This window comes from Mastomys coucha, unplaced genomic scaffold (genome assembly GCF_008632895.1).
Source record: "Mastomys coucha isolate ucsf_1 unplaced genomic scaffold, UCSF_Mcou_1 pScaffold23, whole genome shotgun sequence".
NCBI lineage: Eukaryota > Metazoa > Chordata > Mammalia > Rodentia > Muridae > Mastomys > Mastomys coucha.
Genome location: NW_022196906.1, coordinates 118,203,387 through 118,229,682, shown reverse-complemented (window position 1 = coordinate 118,229,682; position 26,296 = coordinate 118,203,387). Strand labels below are relative to the sequence as shown.

The window sequence follows — 26,296 nt, the reverse complement described above, 5'->3', positions numbered from 1 at the left end:
ATGATGCTTGGGTTTAATGATTCCCAAGTTTTTTACCTTCTGCCTTACACTCCTGTCAAGGAAACTAGAATTGGGAGGTATTATGCTATTTTCTCCTGTTGTAAATACTCAGAGGGTGTCTGCTGCATGCATTCATTAGTTATGTTTGGACATGCTATAAACTACTTAACTGAGTTTAGAATTCTTCCCAATGTATTTGGAATCTTTATTTTAATGTTGTGCTAAGACATGGATCTAAGGCAATCTTGGAGATGGTAACAGGTTCTAACTACCAATTAAGGCTTGCAACATGCCACTGTCATCTTAAGTGGTCAGATCACACCTGCAGCTGTATGCATAACAGGATATTGTGTAAGAATCTTCTGATGACTCTGGAACTGGCAACTATAACCTATGGTTCAGGGCAAGAGTGTTAAGTGCTTCACCATTACAGAGGAAACTAATGACACTTGGGGTTAGACACCTCTCCTAGGCTAAGAAGTGACAGAACCATTCCTGTGCTGTCTCATCAACTCTTCCTAATACTGTATAAGTATTCAGTTAGGGGAGGACAAGTTTGATGAGGCTTCTTGTTATGTCAGTGGGAGCAAGACTTGGTCTTGAGAGACATTAGTTTTGTTTTTTGTTTTTAATATTAAAATGTTTACCTGTCTTAAGTCTGTTACTTCCTTTGCAGAGTTAGCTGGAGTGCCTGTCTTTCCTCTGAGGCCAGAAACTGCAGAGTCTCTGGTATTTAGCACTTGACTGTAAAATGGAGTCAGGGGATTAAGTAAAGTAGCCTTTGTTCTTATCTCCTCAGGAACTTTAGGACTTCAGACTGAGAGTGAAAGTCAAGGAAGAAAAGGGAACTCTTTGAAAATTGATTTTAATCTTTATTTCTAAGTTTTCTCCAAAAAATTTTTCTTCTCCAAAAATTCTCTCTAAAAATTCTCCAAAAATTCTCTCAATTTCTAAATTCTTTTATAATTTCTAAATTATTCTACTTTGCTGTTCTGGTGTAATAATGCAATGCAATGTGATAGTTCCTTGTTTTTTATACCTTTTCTAATTGAATAGATTACATGGTTTTTCCAAGCAACTTTTTTATTTTATTTTTTTAAAAGTTCACTATAAGTTCAAACATAACTTCAAATCAAAAATTAAATAAGAAGTTTACAACAGAGAATGTTTACATATGTTCCCACTAAGACTTGACATAAATTATCTTTCATTAACTCTATAGGTTCATGGAGAGTTAAACTAAGACCATAACTAAGCTATCATCGAAGGTTTGTATAGATAAAACAAGTTAATATTTTATCTTCTGTCCTTGCACCTATAATAAATCATTAGTTTCTTTTTATGACCTTTTACGAGCTTGTTTTATGAGCTCTTAGAATGTGTTGTAAGTTGTAAGTGCCTTCTTTCTATCTCAGAAGAAATTAACTCATGACACTTGAAGACTGGCAGAGTTCTCATTGCAGTTTTCATATCAGAGAGGTCTTTAATAGCACTCCTATTATAAAGGGCTCAGTGATTACTGGTATACTTTCAGAAATTCCTATAGGATAATAATTAAGATTTAAGAAATAATCGATTTGTCTATTTAGCATTGCTACAAGACAGTACATTTTGTTTGATCCGCAGAACTCTGCTCAAAAGGATGGGCTAATACTTAATACTTGTTATATGTATTTAACAACAACAGGAAAATCATTTTAATAGTAGGAATCTTTCCTAAAATGTATTCCCTTTGGCCTCATTCATCATCATTTTACAGTCTACAGTGAACCACCTCAGGAAATAACCTGATAGCTTTTAGCTTCTCCTAGATGGCTCCTGCAGCCCCTCCCTTCAGAGGGAAAATTAGAAATAGGGGCTTACAATAGGGAAGTGTTGCACTTCTTACATCACAGTCCTTCATAGGGTAGCCATCCAACTGAACAGGGAACTAAGGGATGGAATTGGAGGTGGGAGGTAGATGCTGGGTATATAAATGAAGAAGCAAAGGTATCTGAATAGTGCATGTTCACTAAGTTGCATGGCTAACAAAGGAGATAGCAAGTCTACAGTAATATTGAGGAGCCCACTAACAGAGATAGGTAATATTATCACCCAAGAAATGATGGGTTGGACAAAGCCCAGTTGAAGAAAATCTTGCATATCTAATAGGTAGTCATGGTGATCATCACTGGCTCTGGGTCCTCTGAAGGAAGAACAAATTAGTGTTCATCTTTATGGGCATCTTTGTCAACACAAAAGGACCTATGGCAGGATCCAGCTATGTAAACACATGTGTGCTCTTCTGGTCATTTCCTCTTTCTTCATGGTTAGCCTATGCCTGGAAAGGAGAAGCACAGGAGGTTATCTTGAGGCAGAGCACAAACCAAGGCTGAGGATAGGGGTGGAGTTGAGACAGAAAAGGCAGAACCAATACTTTCTTTAGGCACAGCCTTTCAGAATCCAACTGACTCTAAAGACCAATTGAACTTTATTCAAGACAAAGAAAACTATTTCATATTACAAATAGATTATATTAAATAGCCTTTGTCAATGAACAAAAAATTACTCAGCTGATGTGGAACAAACTTTATACTGGGGCCAGCAGGGATACAAGTCTTGATTTACATACACAGGCACAAACACACTATGTACTTCACCATACCAGAGCCTTCTTAATGTTACATATAATATGTGTGGTGGTTTGAATAAGAATGGCTCCTCATAGGCTCATAGATTTGAATGCTTGGTCACCAGGGAGTGGCACTATTTGAAAGGATTAGGAGTTGTGGCCTTGTTGGAGTAGGTGTGGCCTTTTTAGAGGAAATGTGTCATTAAGAGTAGACTTTAAGGTTTCAAAGGACCAAGCAAGGCTCAGTGTCTTGCTCTTCTTGCTCCCTGTGGATCTACAAATAGAACTCTCAGCTACTTCTTCAGCACTATGTCTGCATGCTGCCATACTCCCCACCAGGATCTTAATGGACTAAACTTCTGAAAATATAAGCAAATCCCAATTAAATGCTTTCCTTTAAAAGTATTGTCATGGTTATGGTGTCTTTTCACAGTAATAGAACAGTGACTAAGACAAAAGTTGGTACCAAGGAACAACGTATTCTATAAAAAGCCTAACAATGCTGCTTTTTGGCCTTATGTAGATTTTGGGACTTTGGGAAAGTAGTTGAATGCTTTAAGTGGGGTTTAATGGGTCATACTACTAGGAGGGTGGAAGATGGTGGTGGTGAGAGCAATATAAATTATGACAGCCTGACTCAAAAGGATTCAGAGAATAAGTGCCCTAGAGATTGTTCTTGTGATATTTTGGCAAATAATGTGGCTGCTTTATGTCCTTTTCCCAAAAACATCCCTAAGGCTAAATTGAAGAGTTTTAGATTAAATAGTGTTGGCAGAGGAGATTTCAAGACAGCCTAATATTGACTCTGTAGGGTGGTTATTAGTGGTCACTCTTATGCAGCTCTATAATGAAAAGGAGAAAGCCAAACAAGAAAAAACAAATTTTTTAAAAAAATGTGTACTTTGAGGAGAAAAAGAGCATCAGAAAGTATAATGGAGTTAGTCCCAGTACTCAAAGGGATAAAAAGCTTAAACAAACACCTGATGCTATATGGAATAAAGGAATTGGTGACTTCAGGACATGACCCCACCCAGTTGAGTTTCCAGCTTATGAAAGGAATGAAAGAAAAGCTTAAGCAATAAAGGAATCAATAACAGAAAGCTGGTAAAAAAAATGTGATTGAACAAGAGGGGTATGGTTTCCAGCCCTAGAAAATAGAATTTAGCAGCTTTAGCTATGTAGTTCTGGTTTTAGGGGCAAGGATACAAGAAAGGAGTTATGGAATCTCCCTCCATGACTAAGAAAAGCCACTAATGTCAGGTATATGTCAGGGGGTATCCCTCCACGGTAGCCCAGACAGGCCAGTACACGAGACTGTGAAAGTGAAGCCTGGATTCTGTTGAAGATCCCAAGATATTGTAAGTGTCATGGGATTTCTGCCAAGAAGAGCTGCTAGAAGTTTGTAGAAACAAGACCAAGAGAGAGAAGTATGTTGAAGTCACTAAAGCTGATAGAAGTTGGAGATCTGAAGATCATATTGACATCAGACATGAAGATGCAGAGTCTGGGGTTTGCCCTGCTGATTTTTGGTCTTGCTTTTGTCCAGCATTTCCTCACTATGCTCACTTTCTTCCATTTTGGAATGGTAATGTACATTCTGTCTCATTGTATGTTGACACTATGGGGTCTGCTTTTTTATTTCAATTTTACAGGAGTTACAGTTAAGAGATTTCCTTGAGTCTCAGAAGACTTTGAACTTTGGACTTTTGAACAGTGTTAAGACTGTGATAAACTATGGAGACTGTTGAAGTTGAACTGAATTGCATTTTTGCACTATGGTACAGAGGGAACCTTATGGGAGCAAGGGAAAAGATTGTAGTAATTTGAATGAAAAATGGCTCCCTGTTGGCTCATAGATTTGAATGTGTACTTTTCAGGGAGTAGCACTATTTGAAAGTATTAGGAGATGTGGCTTTGTTGGGGGAAATATATCACTAGGGTTGGTCTTTGAGGTTTCAAGGACCAAGCCAGGCCCAGTGTCTTGCTCTTCCTGCTGCCTATGGATGTGGATATAGATCTTTCAGCTACTTCCTTAGCATTATGTATACATACTGCCATGTTCCCTGCCACTATGACAATAGACAAAGCCTCTGAAACTGTAAGCAAGCCCCAATTAAGTACTTTATAAGAGTTGCCATGGTCATAGTATCTCTTCACAGCAATAGAACAAGAAAAAAGACACTATACCGAAGTGTCCATATTTTCTAACAAATTATAACCTCTTTTGGTCACTCCCTAAATCTATGCCCATTCTTTTTCCACTATATTCTTGAGCTACCTTGCAGAATCACTCAAAGCCCAGACTCCTTATCTCCTATGATGTATTTCCCTAGGGATACCTGGGTAATCATTCTTGCTGCATAATCTCATTTGAAACCATTTTGTTTGCTAAAGAAGTCTAAATAATGAGTAAAAGCAGGAAAAGGACAGGTTTTAATGGAGTCCTTGAAGGCAGCTGCAGGGCCCTCTGCACATGCTCAGCCTCTCCTTTGACAGCACAGACAAAAGGCCATTTTTTTCCCATTTATTTCCACTTTCTTCCAACTGTCCACTCAAAGCTTCTCTCAAGATGACTTTAGAGCTCACCTCTGGAAATACACATCAGGCAAGTCCTACAAGGCAGTTTATTCTGTGGCAAGAAAATCCTACTGCAGATGTTCATATTGTGATAGATAGCCATCATTGAGTTAGTCCCCAACCTCTGGGTTCTCAAAAAAGTTCTATATACTCTTCTTTCCCTATATGTGATTATATCTGATCCCTTTGTACCTACTGTCTGTCTACAGGGACCTGGGCTGTTAGGTCTAAACAACATGAAGATCATGGCAGTGACACCCATTTTCATATTACCCACCTAATCTATAGATCCACAGTCTGCTTGTCATACTGCATATCACAGTAGAAAAACATTATTTTGGTAAGTGTATTGGTCAGCATTGTATTTAACAAATAACCCCCTGACCCAGTGTCTTATAGCAAACGTGAGTTCTTGCTCTTCTTCTCCATGGTTGTGGTCCTAGTTTCAGTCCTCATATCTGCTTACCAAGATGGAGGGCTACATTTTGCTGAAAAGAGGCTCAGCTCAGCCTTGCTGGGATTATAATTGGAAGAAATTGATGTCACTTGTGTTTGTCTTCTACCAGGCTAGTATAGAAGGGTGCATAGCCTGGAAGACAAGCTATAAGTCATACCTCTCTATCAAGTACCAGGTATATACAATTGTAAAGTAGTACAGGGAAAGAGTTGTGTAGTTATGAACAAAATATTCAACCACACTGGTATAACAAAACATATGCTTTGTTTCTTTTTAATATTTCTAGCAATATAGATAGAGCATTGGTTTATTTTCTAAATCATAGGTTTACAGATATTTGCATCCCATTATCATTAAATTAAAACTGTTAGGTTATCTGAAGGTGATACTCTCATCCCCCACTTCTTTCAGAATTTCTTCTCATCATGTGGTAGCAAAGCCAGACCACAATGACTTTCAGTTCTCAGGTTATCTGTTCCTTTGTTTTTTGCTTCTGTTGGATAAGAAACACATTAGTGGACAGGGAAGAACATTTTTGGCTCAATTCAGGAGAGACATTTTTCTCTAACTTCTCTCCTTTGTATATTTACTTTTAAATCTTTGATAAGAAGTTGATTTTACTTAGAAGTTCCCACTCACTCAAAGGACAATCTCTCACCAAGATCACATTTAGAACAAAAGATCCAAAGGAGTTTGGGGAAACTAAGCCTGAAAGAGCAAGTACACCACTTGCATGTACACATGACATCTATGTACCATATTCTGGGATCCAGATGGCTTGGAGTCTAAATCACCATGGCTGTATAAGCCCACAGACCACAAACGCCAAGCCCTTGTCAATCCTGAACTGTCTATGTTAGTTCATATGCTCAAAGCCAGAATTTCTTCTATAACTAATGAACTATTTTCAAGCTTGGCAAGATAGGAACTTTTACAGAGGTATTTTATCACATTTAGAAGTTAAAGGAACCAGTCTTGATTTTATTTTTTTCTATTTCTAATTTTTAAATATTTGAATTACATTTATATCCAAAAATAAGGCTTAGAAGATAGTCTGTGACACACTTCTTCCCACTCCATCTATAATCTTCTTTATCCAGCTTTATTTTGCCATGTAATTAAGATATATTCCCAAGTATTATTTTCAAAGCAAGGGCTTCTGTCCCTGCTTCATCCAGTCTTGTTTTGCCCACAAAACCATAACATAACAGTGCTTTTTTTCTCTCATAAACTAACCAGGCTTTCATGTCTGACTATTCCATATATACCTTCCCCAGGTGGAGGTTGAAAGATAAAGGCTATGAAGAAAGAGGCAGGTACAAAGGTAGTGGGGAGGCAGAATGTAGTAACAATAATATAAAACCAGTTTATAGCCTGACAGAAACCTTTCCTCAGTGCTGAGGCATCCATTTTGCTTCTGATTCTATGCAGTTTTTAACACACCATTTCTACTATCCCACACATCCCTGCCATTTTGCTACAGCCCTCTATGTCTGATGGAGAAATTGGCTTTTCTCCTCATTCTTGGTCATTCACTACCTCCAGCCTTCTGCTCTCCCTGGAAAAATCAAACAAGAGCCCTTATTATTTTTAGGCTAATAATTAATGATGCAATTTTTATAAACAATAAATATCATGTAAGGAGCTGTGGCTTGAGAAACATGTAAACAGCAGAGTGTGATATTGAAAAGATTTTCCATGCTGTCATAGATAAAAAAATAACAAAGCAAAGATGTGTTGTGCAATTATGTATAAAAGGACCATGGGACTCAAATGAGGTTCCCAACTAGCTATTACAGTTTCCAGATTTTCCACAACCTGATTAAGCCTTCAAAATTAAACACAGGTGGGAGAAAGAACCAAAGACCAGGACATTTCTTCCCAAATGAGAAAGAAATGCGAGGTCCCCTGCTCACTTTCATTTCCATCTTCACCCAAGATCAACAGTGCATATCTCCTCCTTCTTGTCACTCAGTCCTGACAGCCTCATACCCTCCTTCCTGTAAATTCCACATCTTTCTTGTTAGAAATAAGAAAAAACATAGTGAAGATTGGTAAAATAATTTTGCCACAAGGCAATGAGGCTCTTCACAGGGACAGAGTTCACTGGAAAGCTGAAGAATCTACCAATTATTATTCTAAAATATTTCCCAAACATGTATTATATATACAAGAAAAGATATAGTTCAGTCGTGGCATAATCCTAAGGTTCTAGGCATCTGATTTGAAAGTCTCTATTGTTCAATATATCTATGAGCAGTGGTTCACAACCTTCCTAATCCTGTGACCCTTTAATACAGTTCCTCATGTTGTGGTGATTTCAAACAATAAAATTATTTTTGCTGCTACTTCATAGCTGTAATTTTGCTACTGTTATGAATTATGATGTAAATATCTATGTTTTCTGATGGTTTTAAGTGACGTCTGTGAAAGGGTTATTTGACCCCCACATAGGGATCATGATCCAAAAGTAAGAATCACTGTCTTTGAGGCTTGTTGATATATACAAACTGCTCCTCGCTTCCCTGCTTAAAAAAGAGAAAGAAGAGAAGAAAAAAAAAGGCAAACTCCCACTTACTTTACAACCCAACTGAGACTTCTTGCTCCCCTGTGGAGGGAGTGAATGTTGAGCTCACTCGATCTGCTGTTTCCCTATAGAAAACTGGGCACTGTTTGCAGAGACGTTTGGCAATGTGCTTTCTAAAAAATATGGAGAGATACCTTCGGAACTTCTCTCCAACAAAGGCATAAATGACAGGATTAATGCAGCAGTGTGTCATTCCAAGAGTCTCTGTCACCTGCATGGCATAGTCTAAATGCTGGTCAATCACACAGTTACTCATTCCCAAGAAATCCTGGAAGGTGGTCAGGAAGAGAACGATATTGTATGGAGTCCAGAAGAGAAAGTAGACAATCATGATGGCAAAGATGAGCCTCACAGCCCTGTGCCTCTTTTTCTCATTCCTACAGCGAAACAGGGTGTGGAGAATTCCTGAGTAGCAGATGACCATGACAAGTAGGGGCAGGATCAGGCTCAAGATATTCCTCATTATTGTTTGAAAATTCTTCCATAGTAGTGGAAAATAAGGGCCACAGGTGTGATAATGATCTTCTTGTTCGGATTTAGTAAATATAATTCCTGGTAGAGAGGCAAAGACAGCCACCACCCAAGTGACTACACTTGTTATCACTCCAAAGGCGACTGTCCTGGCTTTTAATGCAAACACAGCATGGACAATAGCCAAGTACCTATCAATTGTCAGGAGGATAATGAAGAAGATTCCACCAAAATAACCAATTTGATAGAGCCCTGTGAATACTTTACACATTATATTCCCAAAACCCCACTCATTTGCAGCAGAGTGAGCCCAGAATGGGAGTGTGAGCAGGAAGAGCAGGTCAGAGATGGCCAGGTTGAACAAGTAGATATCAGTCATGCTCTTCAGCTTTTTACAACTTGTCAGAATTATAATGACCAACATGTTGCCCACAAAACCAAAGATGAATACCAGGGAGTAGAGTGGGGGCAGGATCCAAGCTCCAATTTTCTTCACACTGGTTTTATGACAAGGCTCACCATCTTCGTAGTCATATGGTGTGGTGGCCCCTTCATCAAGCTCTTGGATACTTCGTGTAAATAGAGAATGAGATGTTGATAGTATGCCATGGATGAACTGAGGTAACATATTACTGTCTTCCATTTCCTTTGATTCTGTGGACAGAGAACAAAATGATTACTTGTAACACTAACACCAAATTCCTTAATCCAAATAGCCTTGCTCCATTTAAGCAGCATCCCCATCTTTGGTTTCTCCTCGACACCATGTGTATATCACTTTTCTTTTATTCCTAACAGCAGTCACAACTTTTCAACTCTGCAACTATTTCCTTAACATCCTTGGCATTCCCTGGTGAGCATGTTTCTCAGTGTAAATCTACAAAAGGTGCATGTCTTCATTTACTACTTCTCTACATGTGGTGACCAGGTTTATGACTAATAAGATGTAATTAGCGTCTGTTAGAAGGTTTCTAGGGAGTTTTTTCCACAACAAAAGAGATACAGAAGAGACACTGCTGGCCTCTTCTCCTATTTCAACTTGTGTAGCATAGACTTCATGCTTGGAACTATAAACAAAAGACCTAGACATTGTACACAAGCCATACAGAGGGTTCACGTTCTGACTTATTATTTCAGAAAGAAAATAAGCTATTATAAATTGCATCATCTATTCCTTGCAGCCAAAAGCATTCTAATAACCCTCTCAACTTTTGTCTCCATCTTCCTCTCACACTTCTTTTGACAAGGTTGCAATGATAGTTCAATGTTCAAATACCTTAACTTCATTCCAAATTCTTTTCATTGAGCATGAATTTCCTCATTCAAAACTCTTTTTAAGAGACTGGAGATGGCCCAATGGTCAAAGGCATTTACTTCTCTTGCAGAGAACCTAAGTTGATTTCCTATACCCACAGTAGGGAGCTCATAACTACCTGTAATTCCAGTTTTAGGGGATCTATCAGTCTTTGACCTCCATGGGCACCTACATACGCTTAAGTCACATAAACTATAGTAGGCACAGATACTTACACAAAATAAATAAACAGATAAATCTTTAAAATTTTTGTCTTTAGATTCCAGAAAGACACCTATGTGGCTACTTATTAATATTTCTGTGACATCTTCCTGAACACTTCATAAAACCTCAAGGCACCATACTTGCCTTTTGCCCACTTTTACCATTTCTTTGTATTCTTGCTTCAAAATTCTTCTAATTCAGATTTATATCTGAATTATATCAACTAATCTTAGGATTTTGACTCTCCTATATGCTTATGTTTTCCAAGGCTTTATGTTCAAGTCCCACCTTCTCTGAAACACCAGAGTTTAATTCTTCCCATTTGATGGTATCTCTTCATGAATTTGTCTACATAGTCAATGTTTATTTAGCATCTACTGTGACTTATCCATGAGGGAGACACACATGCACTGCTGTAAATGTTTGGAGGTCAGAAAATAATTTGCTCTTTCCCTCCTGTATAAGCTACTGGGATTTGAACTCAGGTCACTAGGTTTTCATAGCAAGTACTTTGACAAAAGAATCATCTTGCTGACCAAATTATGAGACCTTCATCTTAGCTATTATCATTCACTAAATTTTATAAGAAGAAAACTCTAGTATTATTCTAAATCATTCCTCTTCAGAAAATTAAAGGTTGTTTGTCAGAACCAATGAGATTAGATGATTCAAATTCTGCCTCTATATTAGATGACTAGACAGATGACTCAGCAGTTAAGAGTACCTACTGTTTTTGCAGATGATTCAATTTCAGTTCCTAGCACCTGCGGTGAATCCAATGCCCTCTTCTGGTCTTTGCAGGCAGCTGAACTTGCATGGCATTGACTAATGCAGGCACACACACGCACACACACACACACACACACACACACACACACACACACACAGACACATATAAAATAAATAAAACAATCTCAGAACTAAAAATCTCCTGCCTCTAATATGAAAACTGAGTAATTTAAAGTCAAGAATCTGTTTTCCTGTATAGAAACTCACTAAGGTGCTGTGAGGTCCACCCGAGGTGAGGGCTTACCATGTGCTACAGATGAATGTTCTGTGTTAGAATTGTATCATAGGAATTCTACTCCTACATTCTTTTCAAATTCATCCCCACTGCCTTCTGTAGGCTGCTAGTTTCTTGTCTCATCTGCTATTCACTTCATTTTGATCTTTCCTTCACTCTTAGCTCATCCTTCTCATTCTGTCTGCCCTAACAGTTAACATTGAATATGCACTCCTCAGCCTGAAACCCCCAATAGCCACATGACTTGGATGTGGTGGGACTTCATAGTGGTTGATCTGCTCTCACATTCCCAGTCCTGTGCACACCCACAACCGTCTTTTCTCCATTTCCTCTGAACTCAGCACTTCCTTTATGCCTCAGTGATTTACTCTGTTCTTGTTCCTTGGCCTAAAATGGTTCCTATTTATTCTACCTCCTACTTAAACTCCCCTTCTCTTGTGAAGCCTAATCTGCACTGCCTGACAAATTACTCTGCTCTTGTGAAATCTAAGTAACCACCTATCATGGTATTTTTTACATGCCATCCACCCCTCTGAGATTAAGGAGTGGTAATGTTTTTAATCTCTGACTCTTATAATTTCATCTGACTAAAAGAGTAACAAGTAAATATTCACTGAAAGAGCACACAAAAGTCTATAGCAATTATAAGATTATAAAATGTAACATCATTAGATTTGATTATTAAAACCACTTTTTCCTAATATCGACTGTAAATTTGTTTTCATCCACCTATATATCACAGCACTTCTTCCATCCCTTAAGTGATTGGTAAATGAAGCTTGCATTTCACATCACTTCGCCATATCACTAGATTGCAAAAACTAAATGAGATCTTTGATGAAAATAAAGAAGAAAATGCATGTGCCTAAAGAATTACACTGCACTAAGTTCTGGTCTGTTCTGGAGTTCCAACTGTTATGGAAAATACTAGACAAATGCTAATTCATCTAGCCCTATGGCACGTAGTCAGCACTTAGTTCCTACTATACCAAGCAGTCTGGAAAGTGCTGGCCTGTGTATAACTTTGGGCATTAAGACATAGCTAGCACCCAGGACTGTAGGGAATCTGCCTCCTAAAAGAAAGAAAAAGAGATGATGGGAGGGAGGGAAAGAGGGAGAGGGGGAGAGAGAGAGAGAGAGAGAGAGAGAGAGAGAGAAAGAGAGAGAGAGAGAGAGAGAGATCTTTTCAGTCTGTGTAACTCTCATGAGGAGAGACAAAAGCCAATTTAGAAGGTATAAATGGACTAGAGGTAAAAGATTTCATGGTATAAAGTTCTAGAAATGTAAACCCTCTGCATGCTAAAAGAGACAGAGTAAGCCTGTGGGTGCTTAGAAGATGATTAGGCAGAGTGCCTTTCCTTCCTTCCTTGTCTCCTTTTACCACCTGATCCAAAAAGAATGGTCCCACCCAGCAACACCCTCATTTCTGGACTGCCACTAGGGACTTTCTAATGTTTCTTGGTGCACATTACACACTCTTCTCTACCCAAATCTTGATCATTGCTTCCAGGTGCACAGGCTGTACAATACCTCAGCTGTCTCCCTAGTGCTCTGCACCTCAAGCTTGGAGATACATAAAGTCATGGAACAATCACAACTCACCAGGTATGGCTTCTTTATGATGGCACTGGTATCTCAGACTTCTCAGTAACAGATCTGCAGGTACAAATTTGGTATGCAGAAGTAGGAAATAAAGTTTCCTGCAGAAAGAGAAGGCGGAGATAAAAGAGTAAGTGATGGTAAAGATTTGAAGAAAAAAAACAAACAAACCAAAGATCTACAGTTCTTCTTTTCTAGCCAGGAGTGTTGTATGCTGGGCTGAGGTCTCTACAGGATTAATTTTGAAATCTTGCTTATGCAATTCTGAGTGTGAGTTAGCCACGCCCTATCCCCCTGCTTGAGTATATTTCAGTTCAGGGATTCTTTGTTTTATAGGTCTTTCATAGCTTTTCCATTTCTGTTCTCTTCTCTGTGTTAATTGGCATAACCCAAGGACAATAGAACCTATCACTCCTAGAGAATAAATGCTAATGAGACCATTGGTCATAATGAATAAAATGCAGAGAGGTTTCATTGAGACTTATTTGTTGCTTTCAAAGTGTTGTGAATTGGAATCTGGTTACAAATCTTGCTTAAATAAAGCTTTCTAATGAAGGAGAATGCTTAGTAATCTTTTTTGTTGTTGTTGTTAAAATAGTTTTAGCAGGGGGAGCTCTGTTATTATTATTATTATGATAATATAAACAAAATTTGCAACATAAAGCACCTACTTAGGAATGTTCTGAATTTTCTGCAAACCTGGATAGAGTTATCTGAAATGGTCTCTGGAATTCTGCAGAAATAATAGATCTGGCAGTCAGGGTCTGCTAAGCTTTGATTTCTCCCATAGTCAAACATGAATCATAAGAGCTCTTGGGGCCTTGGATGGGTAAATGAATACAAAACAGTTTATGAATAAACTGGTGTGCAGTAGACATTCAGAAGTGACAAGAAAAAGCACCAAAGCCCTATTGAGAGCAGTCGCCTGAGGGGTGTAGCCACTATAAGAGACAACAGCAGCAGGGAAGCCTAGTGCAGACCCAGAATCCTCTCCAGATTTCATCAAGTTAGCAACAAAATTAGGTTTTATAAAGCAAAAAGGTCTCCAGTTTTTCTTAGAAAACTTTTGTTTCTTGTTCTAGGACAGATCCACTTCCATAATCAAGCCTCCTGGTTTGGACTCCATTTTACTTTCCATTTTCATACTATATAGATCACTGATTCTAGCCATGACATTCTGAAAACAAAGAGAAACACTGTATTGAGTAGATAAAAAATGATCTGACTCTAGAGCATAGAAAGGTGAGTATGGTCTGAAGAACCAATATCCAGAGACTAGTAGCAATGGAAGCTGCTGCCTTTGGAGCAACAATGGAAGCTGCTGTGCCTGTGTTTTGCAGGAGATCCACACTTACCCCAGAACATGACTCTGCCATATTTGTTGGCATATTGTTGGTGTCAGTGAGAAACTATAAATGCAGAAAGCTCTCTGCCTTCCCTCTTATCTAAAAGAAGAACACACAATATTTGAAGCCAAATGGTATCCTCCCACCTTAAAGAGAAATGGCTAACCACGAAAGACAGCTTGAGATCATTATCAACCTGGAACTTATACCAGAAAAATCAACACTCACAAATTTTATAAACTAACCCTTTGCTGCCACTTTTCAACTGTCCCACAAGTTACTACCCACAGAAATGTAAATTTCTTTTTCTTTTGTCTTGTTACTTTTTAAACTTTTACTCTTGTTGAAGATTCTATACAAGTTAGAACACAAAGCCACATGTTTGAGAAATATTCATTATTCCCAAATATTAAATATACTTCCCTTTTATCCCTTGTTAATTTGTCATTTGATACACAAATCTATTTCTACTAAAAAATTTCCAAGTTTGAGGAAATTTTGTTTTCTTCCTTATAACTTGAAGGGTCAAAACCAAAACAAAATAAAACCATCCCCTAAGCTCTGACACTGAGAGCTAAAAATCAGTTACTAGATTTTAGCAAAGCAGGACAGAAGAAAGACCTCAACTGCCTACCCCACTTTCTGATCCCCTTTCTGTCTCCCAGTTATTAGACCTTACAAGAAAAAAAAGTAGTAGGAAGTGAAGGTTTACACTGGGAGCTCAGAGTGGATCTTAGGAAACCACTAGGTGTTTGTACCACCTTCGTCTTACTTATACTATACAAATGGTTAAAATTTTGAGAATTTACATCTTAAAATCTTTTTCTGCATAAGGAAAACAGAAAAGATGCTTTTTTGTGAGTTTGAAAACTCCGTATCTATCTGCCATCAATGAGTTCACATTTTTTTGGGATTTTTAGACTGGAAGATGAGTGTGATGTGGCCTTTGGGTATTCTTTAAAGAAAATACATCACTACCACCTCACAGCTCTGGTATACCTGCTGTTAATATACAGGCAATTCCACTGGACTGCTCTCAGGGACCTAGATGCTGTCAGGTGTGCAGTGGATGAAAGGATCCAATCACCTCGCCAGCTCTTCTTCTGTTCTTAGAGTTCCCTCTCTCTGTTCTTTTCACATGTCCCCTCTCTGCCCATCTCTGCCTCCTTTCTCTGGCCCATGACTCTCTCTCTGCTCTGTCTGCCTGTCTACACATCCACTTATCTGGCTCTATATCCACTATAAGGTTCCTCTCCTCTTCTCTCCCCTCCTCCAGTAAACCTCTTTTATACCAGATCTGTTTCATGGCATAATCTCTTCAGGACATACCTTGATATGACCCACCAAGGATACCTCCTTACCACATTATATTCAAAACACTTGCTAGCTAAACAGTATCCCATCAAAGGCGTGTCTGTGGCTCTTCAGCTTGCCTGGAGTAGAATGGAGATCATCTCAAGTCTTCTGCAAACCAATGAAATGAAAATCATTTGTGCTCCCCCAAATGATATAAGATGATTGACTGGATATAAGATGTTTAAAATCGCCGGGCGGTGGTGGCGCACGCCTTTAATCCCAGCACTTGGGAGGCAGAGGCAGGCGGATTTCTGAGTTCGAGGCCAGCCTGGTCTACAGAGTGAGTTCCAGGACAGCCAGGGCTACAGAGAAACCCTGTCTCGAGAAACCAAAAAAAAAAAAAAAAAAAAAAAAAAAAAAAAAAAAGATGTTTAAAATCATGTTGATTATCACTCTGAAGGTTAACTGAAGGTTAAGTTCTCTCAAGTGACTTAAAAGGATTCACTTGAACTCTCTTGGAGATTAAACCATTCAAATTGAAAGTTAAATTGGTATCAAAACCTATCTCTCTGTTACTCATATATGGCAAGACACAACCAAATGAAAATGTGGGGATAACATGTCCAGAGAGGTGATAGCAGAACAAGAAAGGAGTATTAGTACTTTGAAGGCACTTTGATGATATCCTTTGTAACTTTCTTACTTTTATGTGATGGGTTTTTTCAGTTGGTACTTTAAGAACACAAACATTCTTGCCTGTTCTCATGAGAGATGCTTTTGGGTTCACTGTGGTTTATGTGCTTCCTGTGACCTACTAAAATAAACTAGTGAGTTCTAGGATTTTACACCTTATTAGTTTGATAACACATGATCTGGACTAATATGATACACATAGATAAATCAGTATTATATTATTATTTCATGTTTCTTTATACATGATTTTCAAAGCTTTTGTACCAAATAATAAAGTAAGACAAGGCATAGAAAGTCAAAACAGGACAGGCTAGCAACTCCATATTCTTGTAAAGGATTTTTTCCTAAGATCTTTTCTAAGATCATGAAAAGTGCCTAAATGAATGTAGACAAGGTTACATAATCAAAACTAGAAATGAGGGGTTGGGGAGAATGTTCAGTAGATAAAAGCATTTTCTAAACAAGTATAAGGATCTGGCTTCAAATATCCAGCCCACAAGCTAGTCATTGTCATGCAACCCTGGCACAGTGAGGTATGGCGACTGAAGAATTGCTAGGGCTTGCTGGTTGCCATCTTAGCTCCAGGTTCAGTGAAAGACCCTATCTCAAGAGAATAAGGTAGACAAGGTAGGACATCTGATATCTTTCTCTTGCCTCCATGTGCACACACACAAGGTGTGAACACCCACATATGCATGCATGCATGCACCAAACATATACACACAAACATCAGGAGAAAAAAAGATCATTCAAGTAGTAATTAAGTTTCAATTAAGTTTAATACAAAGGTAGCAAATTAGATGTTTCTTTTTCTTTCTTTCATTCAACTAAACTTTGAGAAGAAAGGTGTGAAGTCAGAAACTTTACTTTTTACTTGCAAATGAAAAACCAACTGTGTCAAGTGACTTAATAGGACTTGTGCAGACCAGTGTTAAGGAACTAATTCCTTGTCCTTCTGTAGTTCACATGCTCTGTGCTAGATATGGAGCTCAGTACAGATATCTTAGCAGTAGCTTGCCATTGGGAAGAAGACTTAGCATTGATAGGGTATAACATACTCTTTGACAGGATTAGGCAACAGCAGGTTGGGAGGGAAAGAATGACATTCATCATATGCCACTGCATCTTTCCTTGAGTCATGATGAGTAAAAGTAGCATAAAAGTGAAAGCCATCAGGGTCTGGTTTTATGCCCATTACTATAGTTTATGGCATGCTGCAGGGAGGGCCATGATACTACAGGAGGCATCAGAAAATCCAGAATGCACTTTTTGTGGGTGCAGTTGCACAAGGAAAAACACCCAGACCTGAATGTGGCAGAGATTCTAATTAGTAGACATTACTGGCATAACTCTGGGTGGACAGCAGGTGATGGAAATAATGATATGGACCCTGGTTAACCACAATTAGTAGAAGTTCTAGTCAAATAGTGGTGATTTTAAAGGAACCATAAACATGTAGTAGGGAGAGAGGAGGACAAGAATGTGGAAAACAACTCATTTTAAGTGCAGCTCAGGCATATATCATTATTTCAGAAGCAATACATTTTGAAAGCAAAAGTTTATTTTAAAACATCAACAAAGTGACAAGCATTTATCTCTATCACTAAGATGAGAAGACAGAAGATGCAGATAGCTAAAACCAGAGGAATGTACAGCTAATTTTAAGAAAGAAAAACCTATGAGCAAGTATGAATGACTTATGCCAACAAATTTTATAGCCTAAAATAAATAAACAGTAGCTAAAAACAAATTTCCACAAAATGACTCAAGAAAAAATAGAAAATTATAAAATATCTATTGAAAATTGAATTAGTCATGTAAAATGCTTAAAGCAACCCCCCCCCCAAAAAACAAAAACAAAAACAAAACCCAAAAAAACCCACCTAGGTTCAGATAGTTTACTTATAAATTCCCTAAACATTTAAAGAAAAGCTCATATCAATCCTTTTCAAGTTCTGTCTAAAATAGAAGAGGGAACATGTCCCCATCTGTTTTCTGAAGCCAGTACTACTATGATAGCACAGTCAGACAAGGGCATTACAAAAAATAAGCCTAGAGATCATTATTCCTTTTTAATGTAGATTCAAATCACAGAAAAAAGAAAGAAAAAGAAGGAAGGAAGGCAGGAAGGAAGGAAGGAAGGAGGGAATAAAGGAAGGCAGGAAGGAATAAAGGAAGGCAGGAAGAACAAAGGAAGGAAGAAATACCAATGCCACAGTTAAAAGATTTTATGGCATGATCAGATGAGATTTATTCAAAGAATACAATTGCAGTTCACATTTTACAAATTGATCAATGTAATACATTACATTGATTGACAAGAAACAAAACCAAACAAAATATTTACATGATTCTCTTAATTGACACAGGAAACATTTACCAAATATAATATAATTCATGACAAAAGAAACAAAAACAAGACAAAACAAAAGAATCCAGAGAAACAGAAAGGAACTTCTTGAAGATTTTTAAAGGACATTTGCTAAGATACCATAGCTAATAGTATATTCAATAGTAAAATACTGAAAGTTATCTCTGTGCAATCAGAAATAAAAATGCCCATTGTCACCAGTGATATATTAATGTGATACTGGAAGTTGTGCCATTACAATTAAAATACAGGATATAAAAATACATTCAAATATTATTAGTAGTTTGGATTTCTTCCATCTGCCCCATTTCTTCTCAGCTTATAGGTTTTATTTTGCTAGTATTATTTAGATGGCACTGTAATGTGTGTGTGTGTGTGTGTGTGTGTGTACTTGCATGCATACAATGGTACTTTCTTTTCTAATAAGTAATTTCGAATGTTATAAGTTATTCACAAACATAATTTTGGTATTTATTGACTGGTCATTATCCTCAAAAGATTGTAGCGGTCAGATACAAAAGCATCTCAGACTTCTTCAGATCTTGCTTCACTGTCAAGAAAATGGGAAATTTTACTATACATAGAATATTACTCTAAGTTCTCCCTTTATTACATAAAACATTGGGAAATGTGACAGAACCTTAGAGATTTTCATTAAAAGTTTCCTCTTTTCTTCTTGAATCATCAATTTTGTTTCTTTTTCTGAAAATTGTGTACCTTTAGGTAACTATGCCAGTTTTAAAGACAGAAGAATTAGTTGCAAATCTGGCTCTTCTGTCTTTAGTTCTATCACCCAGTAATGTTGCTTTCCTGATTTCCCAGTAATGTTTGCTTTACCTCATTTTGGAGCCCTTAAAAAGTATAACAATGCCTAAATTTTTATTCTATAAGATTTAGTGTGGATTATTTGCCAAATTGTAAAATACATTTATTATCCATGTTATATTTAATGAATAAAATGATGTAGTGCACAAATATTCTCCGGTGAACTTTCTAAGTCTGACCTACAACAGCACAGTTTGTGATTTCAAGGGTTTAAAATGTAGCTTAAAGGGAAGGAATAAAGAAAGAAAATAAAGACTTTCTAGAATACAATGAAAATGAAGACACAGCATGTCCAACTTATGGAACACAATGAAGGAAGGCAGTGCTAAGAAGAAAGTTCATAGCACTAAGTGACTTCATAAAGAAATTGGAGAGATCCTACACTAGCAACTTAACAGCACACCCCATCTAGAACAAAAAGAAGCAAAGATAACCAAGAGGAATAGATGGCAGGAATAATTAAACTCTGGGTAGAAATCAACCAATTAGAAACAAAGAGAATGATAACAAATAATAAACCAAACCAAGAACTGGTTCTTTGAGAAAATCAACAAGATAGATAAACCCTTAGCCAAACTAACTAAAGGGTACAGAGGCAGAATCCAAATTAATAAAATCAGAAGTGAAAAGGGAGACATAACCACAGAAACTGAGGGAATCCAAAAAAATCATCAGATCCTATTACAAAAGCCTATACTCAACAAAACTGGAAAAATTTAGATGAAATGAATGATTTCTCTGGACAGATAACCACATACCAAAGTTAAATCAAGGGCAGGTAAACTAAGCAGTCTCACTACCTCTAAGGAAATAGAAGCAGTCATTTAAAACCTCCCAACCAAAAAAGGCCCTGGCCTAGATGGTTTTAGTGGAGAATTCTTCCAGACCTTTAAAGAAGAGCTAATACTAATACTCCTTAAACTATCCCACAAAATAGAAACAAAAGCAACACTAACAAATTCATTCTATGAAGCTACACTGTGCTACCTAAACCACACAAAGACCCAACAAAGAAAGAGAACTTCAGACCAATTTCTCTCATGAACACTGATGCAAAAATACTCAATAAAATATTTACAAACTGAATTCAAGAACACATCAAAACACTTACCATGATATAGTAGGCTTCATCCCAGGGATCCAGGGATGGTTCAATATATAAAAATTCATCAATGTATTATACTATACAAACAAACTCAAAGAAAAAAAATCATATGATCATCTCATGAGATGCTGAAAACATCTTTGACAAAATCCAACACTCCTTTGATGTTAAAAGTCTTGGAGAGATCTGGAATTCAAGGCCCATAGCTAAATATAATAAAAGCAATATAAAGCAAACTAACAACCTACATCAAATTAAATGGAGGGAAACTTGAAGCAATCCCAGTAAAACCAGGGACAAGACAAGGCTTTCCACTTTCTTCCCATCTATTCAATATATTACTTGAAGTTCTAGCTAGAATAATTAGACAAAAAAGGAGATCAGGGACAAACTGGAAAGGAAGAAGTCAATGTATCACTATTTGTGGATGATATGATAGTATACATATGTGACCCTAAAAATTCTGCCAGAGAATTTCTATAGCTGATAAACAACTTCAGCAAAGTGGCTGGATATAAAATTAACTCAAACAAATCACTATCCTTCCTCTATACAAATGATAAATGAGCTAAGAAAGAAAATAAGGAAACAACACCTTTCACAATAGTCACAAATAATACAAAACATCTTGGTGTAACTCTAACCAAAGAAGTCAAGGATCTGTATGAAAAGAACCTCAAGTCTCTCAAGAAAGAAATAGAAGAAGACCTAAGAAGATGGAAAGATCGCCCATGTTCATGAATCAATAGGGTTAATACAGTAAAAATGATCATCCTACCAAAAGCAATCTACAGATTCAGTATAAATCCCACCAAAATTCCAACACATGGAAAGAGCAATTCTAGACCTCACATGGAAAAACAAAACTTCCAGGATAACAACAACAATTCTCAACAATAAAGGATCTTCTTGGGGATCACCATCCCTGACCTTAAGCTATGCTGCAGAGCAATGGTGATTAAACCACATGGTATTACTGCAGAAACAGATTGATCAATGGAATAGAATTGAAGATCCAGAAATAAACCCACATGCTTATGGACACTTAATCTTTGACAATGAAGCCAAAACCATACGGTGGGAAAAAAAAGAAAGCATTTTCAACAAATGGTGCCAGTTTAACTGGCAGTCTGCATGTACAAGAATGCAAATTGATCCATATTTATCACCTTATAAGGACCTCCACATAAAATCAGATACACTGAATCTAATAGAAGAGAAAGTGGGAAATAACCTCAAATGCATTGGCACAGGGCAAAATTTCCTGTACAGAATACCAATGGCTCAGGCTCTAAGATCAACAACTGACTAATGGAACCTTGAAATACTGAAAATCTTCTGTAAGGCAAAGGACACTGTCAATAGGACAAAATGGCAATGTACAGATTAGGAAAAGATCTTCATTAACCCTACATCTGACAGAGGTCTAATATCCAAAATATACAAAGAACTCATGAAGTTCTACTAAAAAAAAAAAAAAAAAAAAAAAAAAAAAAAAAAAAAAAAAAAAAAAAAAAGAAGAAGAAACAAAAAACAAAAAACCACACATAACCCAATTTAAAAAATGGGCTACAGAGCTAAACAGAGAATTCTTAACAGAGGAATCTTGAATGACAGAAAAACACTTAAAGAAATGTTCAGCATCCTAAGTAATCAGGTAAATGCAAATCAAAACAACCCTGAGATTCCACCTTCCACTAATCAGAATGACTAAGATCAAAAACTCAAGGAACACCACATGCTGGCAAGGATGTGGAGAAAGAGAAACACTCCTTCATTGCTGGTGGGATTGCAAACTGGTACAACCACTTTGGAAATCAATCTGGCAGTTCCTCAGAAAATTAGAAATAGCTCTACCTTAAGACTGAGCTACACCACTCCTGGGCATATACCCAAAAGATGCTCCACCATACCACAAAGATAAATGTGCCACTAGTTTATAGTAGCTTTATTTGTAACAACTAGAACCTGGAAACAACCCAGATGTCACTCAACTGAAAAATAGATACAGAAAATGTGGTTCATTTACACTATGAAGTACTAGTCAGCTACTAAAAATAAAGAAAGATTGTGAATTTTGCAGACAAGTGGATGGAACTAGAAAATATCATCCTGATTGAGGTAACCCAGACCCAAAAGGGCATGCAAGGTATGTACTTGCTGATAAGTGAATATTAGCCAAAAAGTTCAGAATACCCACACATACCCCACCACCGTAGGAAGCTTAATAAGAAGGATAGCCTAAGTGTGGATACCTCAAACTTAGAAGGGGAACCAAAATAATTATGAGAGGCAGAGGGAGGGACCAGGGTGGGAGAAAGGAGAGGGAGGGGAAAGGGTAGCAGGATCAGGTATGGGGGGCGGGGAGAGAGACAGGAGAGAAGCCCAGAGTGCCAGGAACATGAATGTAAATATGCAGCTGTGTGGGGTGGGAGGCAGGAAGAGGGAATACTTCTAGAAAGTCCTAGAGACCTGGTATGTGAGAGGTTCCCAGGATTCAATGGGGATGACATTAGCTGAAATGCCCAACAGTGGAGTGATGGAACCTGAAGAGACCACCTACAGTCGATAGACATGGCCCACAGTTGAGTCAGAGGGCCACCCACCCATCTTCAAAAATTTTGACCCAGAATTGTTTCTGTCTAAGGGAAATGCAGGGACAAAAAAATGGAGCAGAGACTGAAAGAAAGGCTACCCAGTGACAGGCCCAACTTGGGATCCATCTCATATATAGCCACCAAACCCAGACACTGTTGCTTATGTTTGTTTTTAATTATTGTTGTTTTATGATAAAATCTGGCTTGATGCCCCGGGGAAGAAGAATACTTCTGGAGGTGAGGTGGGGGGTGGGCAGGTAGGAGAGCAGCATCTCAGAAGGGGGGATGGGGTGAAGAACTGGGTGAGGGGAAACCAGGAAAGGGGGGGGGGACAACTTTTGTAGTATAAATAAATAAAATAATTTTAAAAATAAAATCTATTAAAAGACTGAAAAAAATCAAATGTGGCTAAAAAAGTGCACTCTTTATAAACTGTCAGTCAAGTCTTCTGCTTTGGTATCTTTTCTGAGATTCATAGGCTTAGATGTAAACCTGATACTAAGCAAAACCATGGCATTCTGGGAACTGAACCAGGTCCTTTGGAGGAGCAGTAAATTAATTATGAAGAATCAATCATCTTGATGTGAGTACAGCAGAAGGCAGTTATCAGACAAGGACAATTCTAGCTGTATCTCTTCTAAACTAGGGAAGGCTTCAGAGGTCATTTAGCCTAGTGTCAGTCTCTGAGATGGAAGGCAAGGAGACAGAAACAAACAAACAAAACTCCATTTCTACTTTTAAGTAACATTTTTACTCTTAAATTTTCTTTTAATAAAGAAATTATACTATTCTCCCATGAAAGATACTTGAATTCTTAACTGGAAAAGTACAGAGAATTCTTTTTCTCTGGGCTGCTACTCATGGACTATTTCCACCTTGTTTCTTGGTGGAATACTCAAGGAAGAGGAATAGACATTTGTAGTAAAACAGCTCAATTTCTGTTCTTCTTTTTCTATAATATTATCTTCCTCTTTTGGGTTTTTACTCTTGAGCCCTGCCCTCTGTGAAATTTTTCAGTTCCCTCTCTGTATTTTTGGACCAATTTTCTATCTTTTAACAAATGTGTCATGAGTAGTTTTTAACTTGGCTCCTTAAGACCAAGACCCAGTGGAACACCCTTCATTCATGAGAAGAGATACAAGATGGGACCATTATTTCAAAGCTTCTGATTTAAGATGTCAATTTTTACTTTTTATGTTTATTTGGAGTTTTTTTGTATAGCTTATAATCACTGATAGGGTTTCTAGGCAAGTCATTCATTGGAATAAAAATAAAGTCACTTCATTTTATGATATTCAGTTTTGATTAAATATTTTTGCCTACTCTATACCAGGGTTCATTTTCATCCATCCTTTTTGTATTTTAATAGCTATTAAAATTTAAAACTATGTGCAGCACACATTTGTAAACATATACCTGCTACATACAGTTTCTCATCTTCCTTTTCCCGTTTCTGCTCTCTAAGCATTGTTGCTTGTTAATAAACAATATTTCTTTTCAAACTGTTGAAATTCTTTTACTTTAATAATGTAAAAAAGAATGTATCTGGGTGTGGTGGTCCTTGCCTTTAATTCTAGCACACGGGAGGCAAAGTCAGGTGGATCTCTATGAGTTCAGGCCTACTTTTCTCTACCTAGCAGTTCCAGATCAGTCAGGGTTACATAATGGAACCCTATCTAAAAATATATTTAAAATACTTTTTCAGACTATAAAAAGACTGGAAATAAGGAAAGATTGTACACTTTACAAACACTACTTAATATAGCACTGGAAGTCCTTACCAGAGAAATCAGACAAGAAAAAATTTACTGAAAAAGGCCTGAAGAAATTGTTCAGCTAAAGTGCTTGAAACACAAGCATGAGGACCTAAGTTTATTTCCCAGAACCAACAGAAGAGGAGAAAGGCTAGACATGGTAGTGTTTACTTACAATCCCAGCTCTTGGTAGGTAAATATGGGCAGATCCTTGGGGCTCACTGGCCAGCCAACATAGCCAAATTGGTGAGTCCCAGACAAGTGAAATACCCTGTTTCAAAAACCATGGTGAATATTGTCTATGAAGCAACATCTGAGGTTGACCTCTGGCCACCATATGCACATGTGTACCTGGACATTTGCATATATACCCCACATACATGTACGTACCCACAGAGGGAAAATGCATAAAAGGTACTGAAATTAGAAGAGAAGATGATCTCTGCTTATGAATTATATGATCTTTCATGTAAAGTCCACACCAAAAGAAAAGTCTCTTAGAGCTGATCAATTAATTTGTCAAAATTACAAGACACAAAATCAAACAAAGTGCTTGCAATATATGTTAAAACGTAAAAAACTCTAAGAAGGACTTTCTAAGGCTGGACCAGCCAGGAGGCACAAGCTGAAGAATCGGCAGAGCAGCTGGGACAAGGTCCTTTCTACCTCCATCTACAGCCAGAAGGTGCACCTGTTCCACAGCTCCCTGTGCACCATTCCAGCCAGGGGAGAACAGGTCTCCAGAGAGTGCTCTGATCCAGGACTCAGGTGAGATCTGCATTTTCTCTCCAGTGACTTTCTAAGGAAGGACCAGCCAGGAGACACAGGTCACAGAAGCTGCAGAGCAGCTAGGACAGTGTCCTTCATTCATCCATCTGCACCTGATCTACAGCCCTCTGTTTACAGGTCTGACCAGGGGAGAGCTAATCTCCCAGGAGTTCTGACACAGGCTTATGGACCCACAGGAGGAACAAGCTGCAGCCCTTAAAGAGGAAACACAAAAATCCCTTAAAGAATTACAGGAGAACACAAGCAAACAAGTAGAAGCCCTTAAGGAGGAAACACAAAAATCCCTTAAATAATTACAGGAAAACACAACCAAACAGGTGAAGGAATTGAACAAAGCCATCCAGGATCTAAAAATGGAAGTAGATCCAATTAAGAAATCACAAAGAGAGACAACTCTGGAGATAGGAAACTTAGGATAGAAATCAGGAGTCGTAGATGCAAGCATCACCAACAGAATACAAGAGATAGAAGAGAGAATCTCAAGTGCAGAAGATACCACAGAAAACATGGACAATGGGTGGTGGTGGTGCATGCCTTTAATCCCAGCCCTTGGGAGGCAGAGGCAGGCAGATTTCTGAGTTCGAGGCCAGCCTGGTCTACAGAGTGAGTTCCAGGACAGCCAGAGCTATACAGAGAAACCCTGTCTCAAAAAAAAAAAAAAAACCAAAAAACCAA

At 37.8% G+C, this 26,296-nt stretch overlaps 1 protein-coding gene across 3 annotated transcripts; it reads right to left on the bottom strand.

Moving 5' to 3' along the window:
- Positions 1 to 1,548: 1,548 nt before the first annotated feature.
- On the bottom strand, positions 1,549 to 14,237 carry Ccr2 (C-C motif chemokine receptor 2). Of its 3 annotated transcripts, none has more exons than XM_031345355.1 (3): positions 12,849 to 13,064; positions 8,224 to 9,357; positions 1,549 to 2,320 (listed from the first exon to the last, which is right to left on the bottom strand). In XM_031345355.1, the coding sequence occupies exon 2, from the start codon at positions 9,344 to 9,346 to the stop codon at positions 8,225 to 8,227; it is 1,122 nt and encodes a 373-aa protein (XP_031201215.1). In that variant the 5' UTR covers positions 9,347 to 9,357; positions 12,849 to 13,064; the 3' UTR covers positions 1,549 to 2,320; position 8,224. The 3 variants fall into 3 exon arrangements, with proteins under 3 accessions (XP_031201215.1, XP_031201217.1, XP_031201216.1); XM_031345357.1 differs by lacking the exon at positions 1,549 to 2,320 and adding an exon at positions 5,903 to 6,138; XM_031345356.1 differs by lacking the exon at positions 1,549 to 2,320 and adding an exon at positions 14,201 to 14,237 and having other exon boundaries at positions 6,603 to 9,357; positions 12,849 to 12,946.
- Positions 14,238 to 26,296: the final 12,059 nt, after the last annotated feature.

What these genes read in the sequence shown, in the direction of transcription:
- Ccr2 (XM_031345356.1), bottom strand. Translation starts at nt 9,346, where the DNA reads ATGGAAGACAGTAATATGTTACCTCAGTTCATCCATGGCATACTATCA.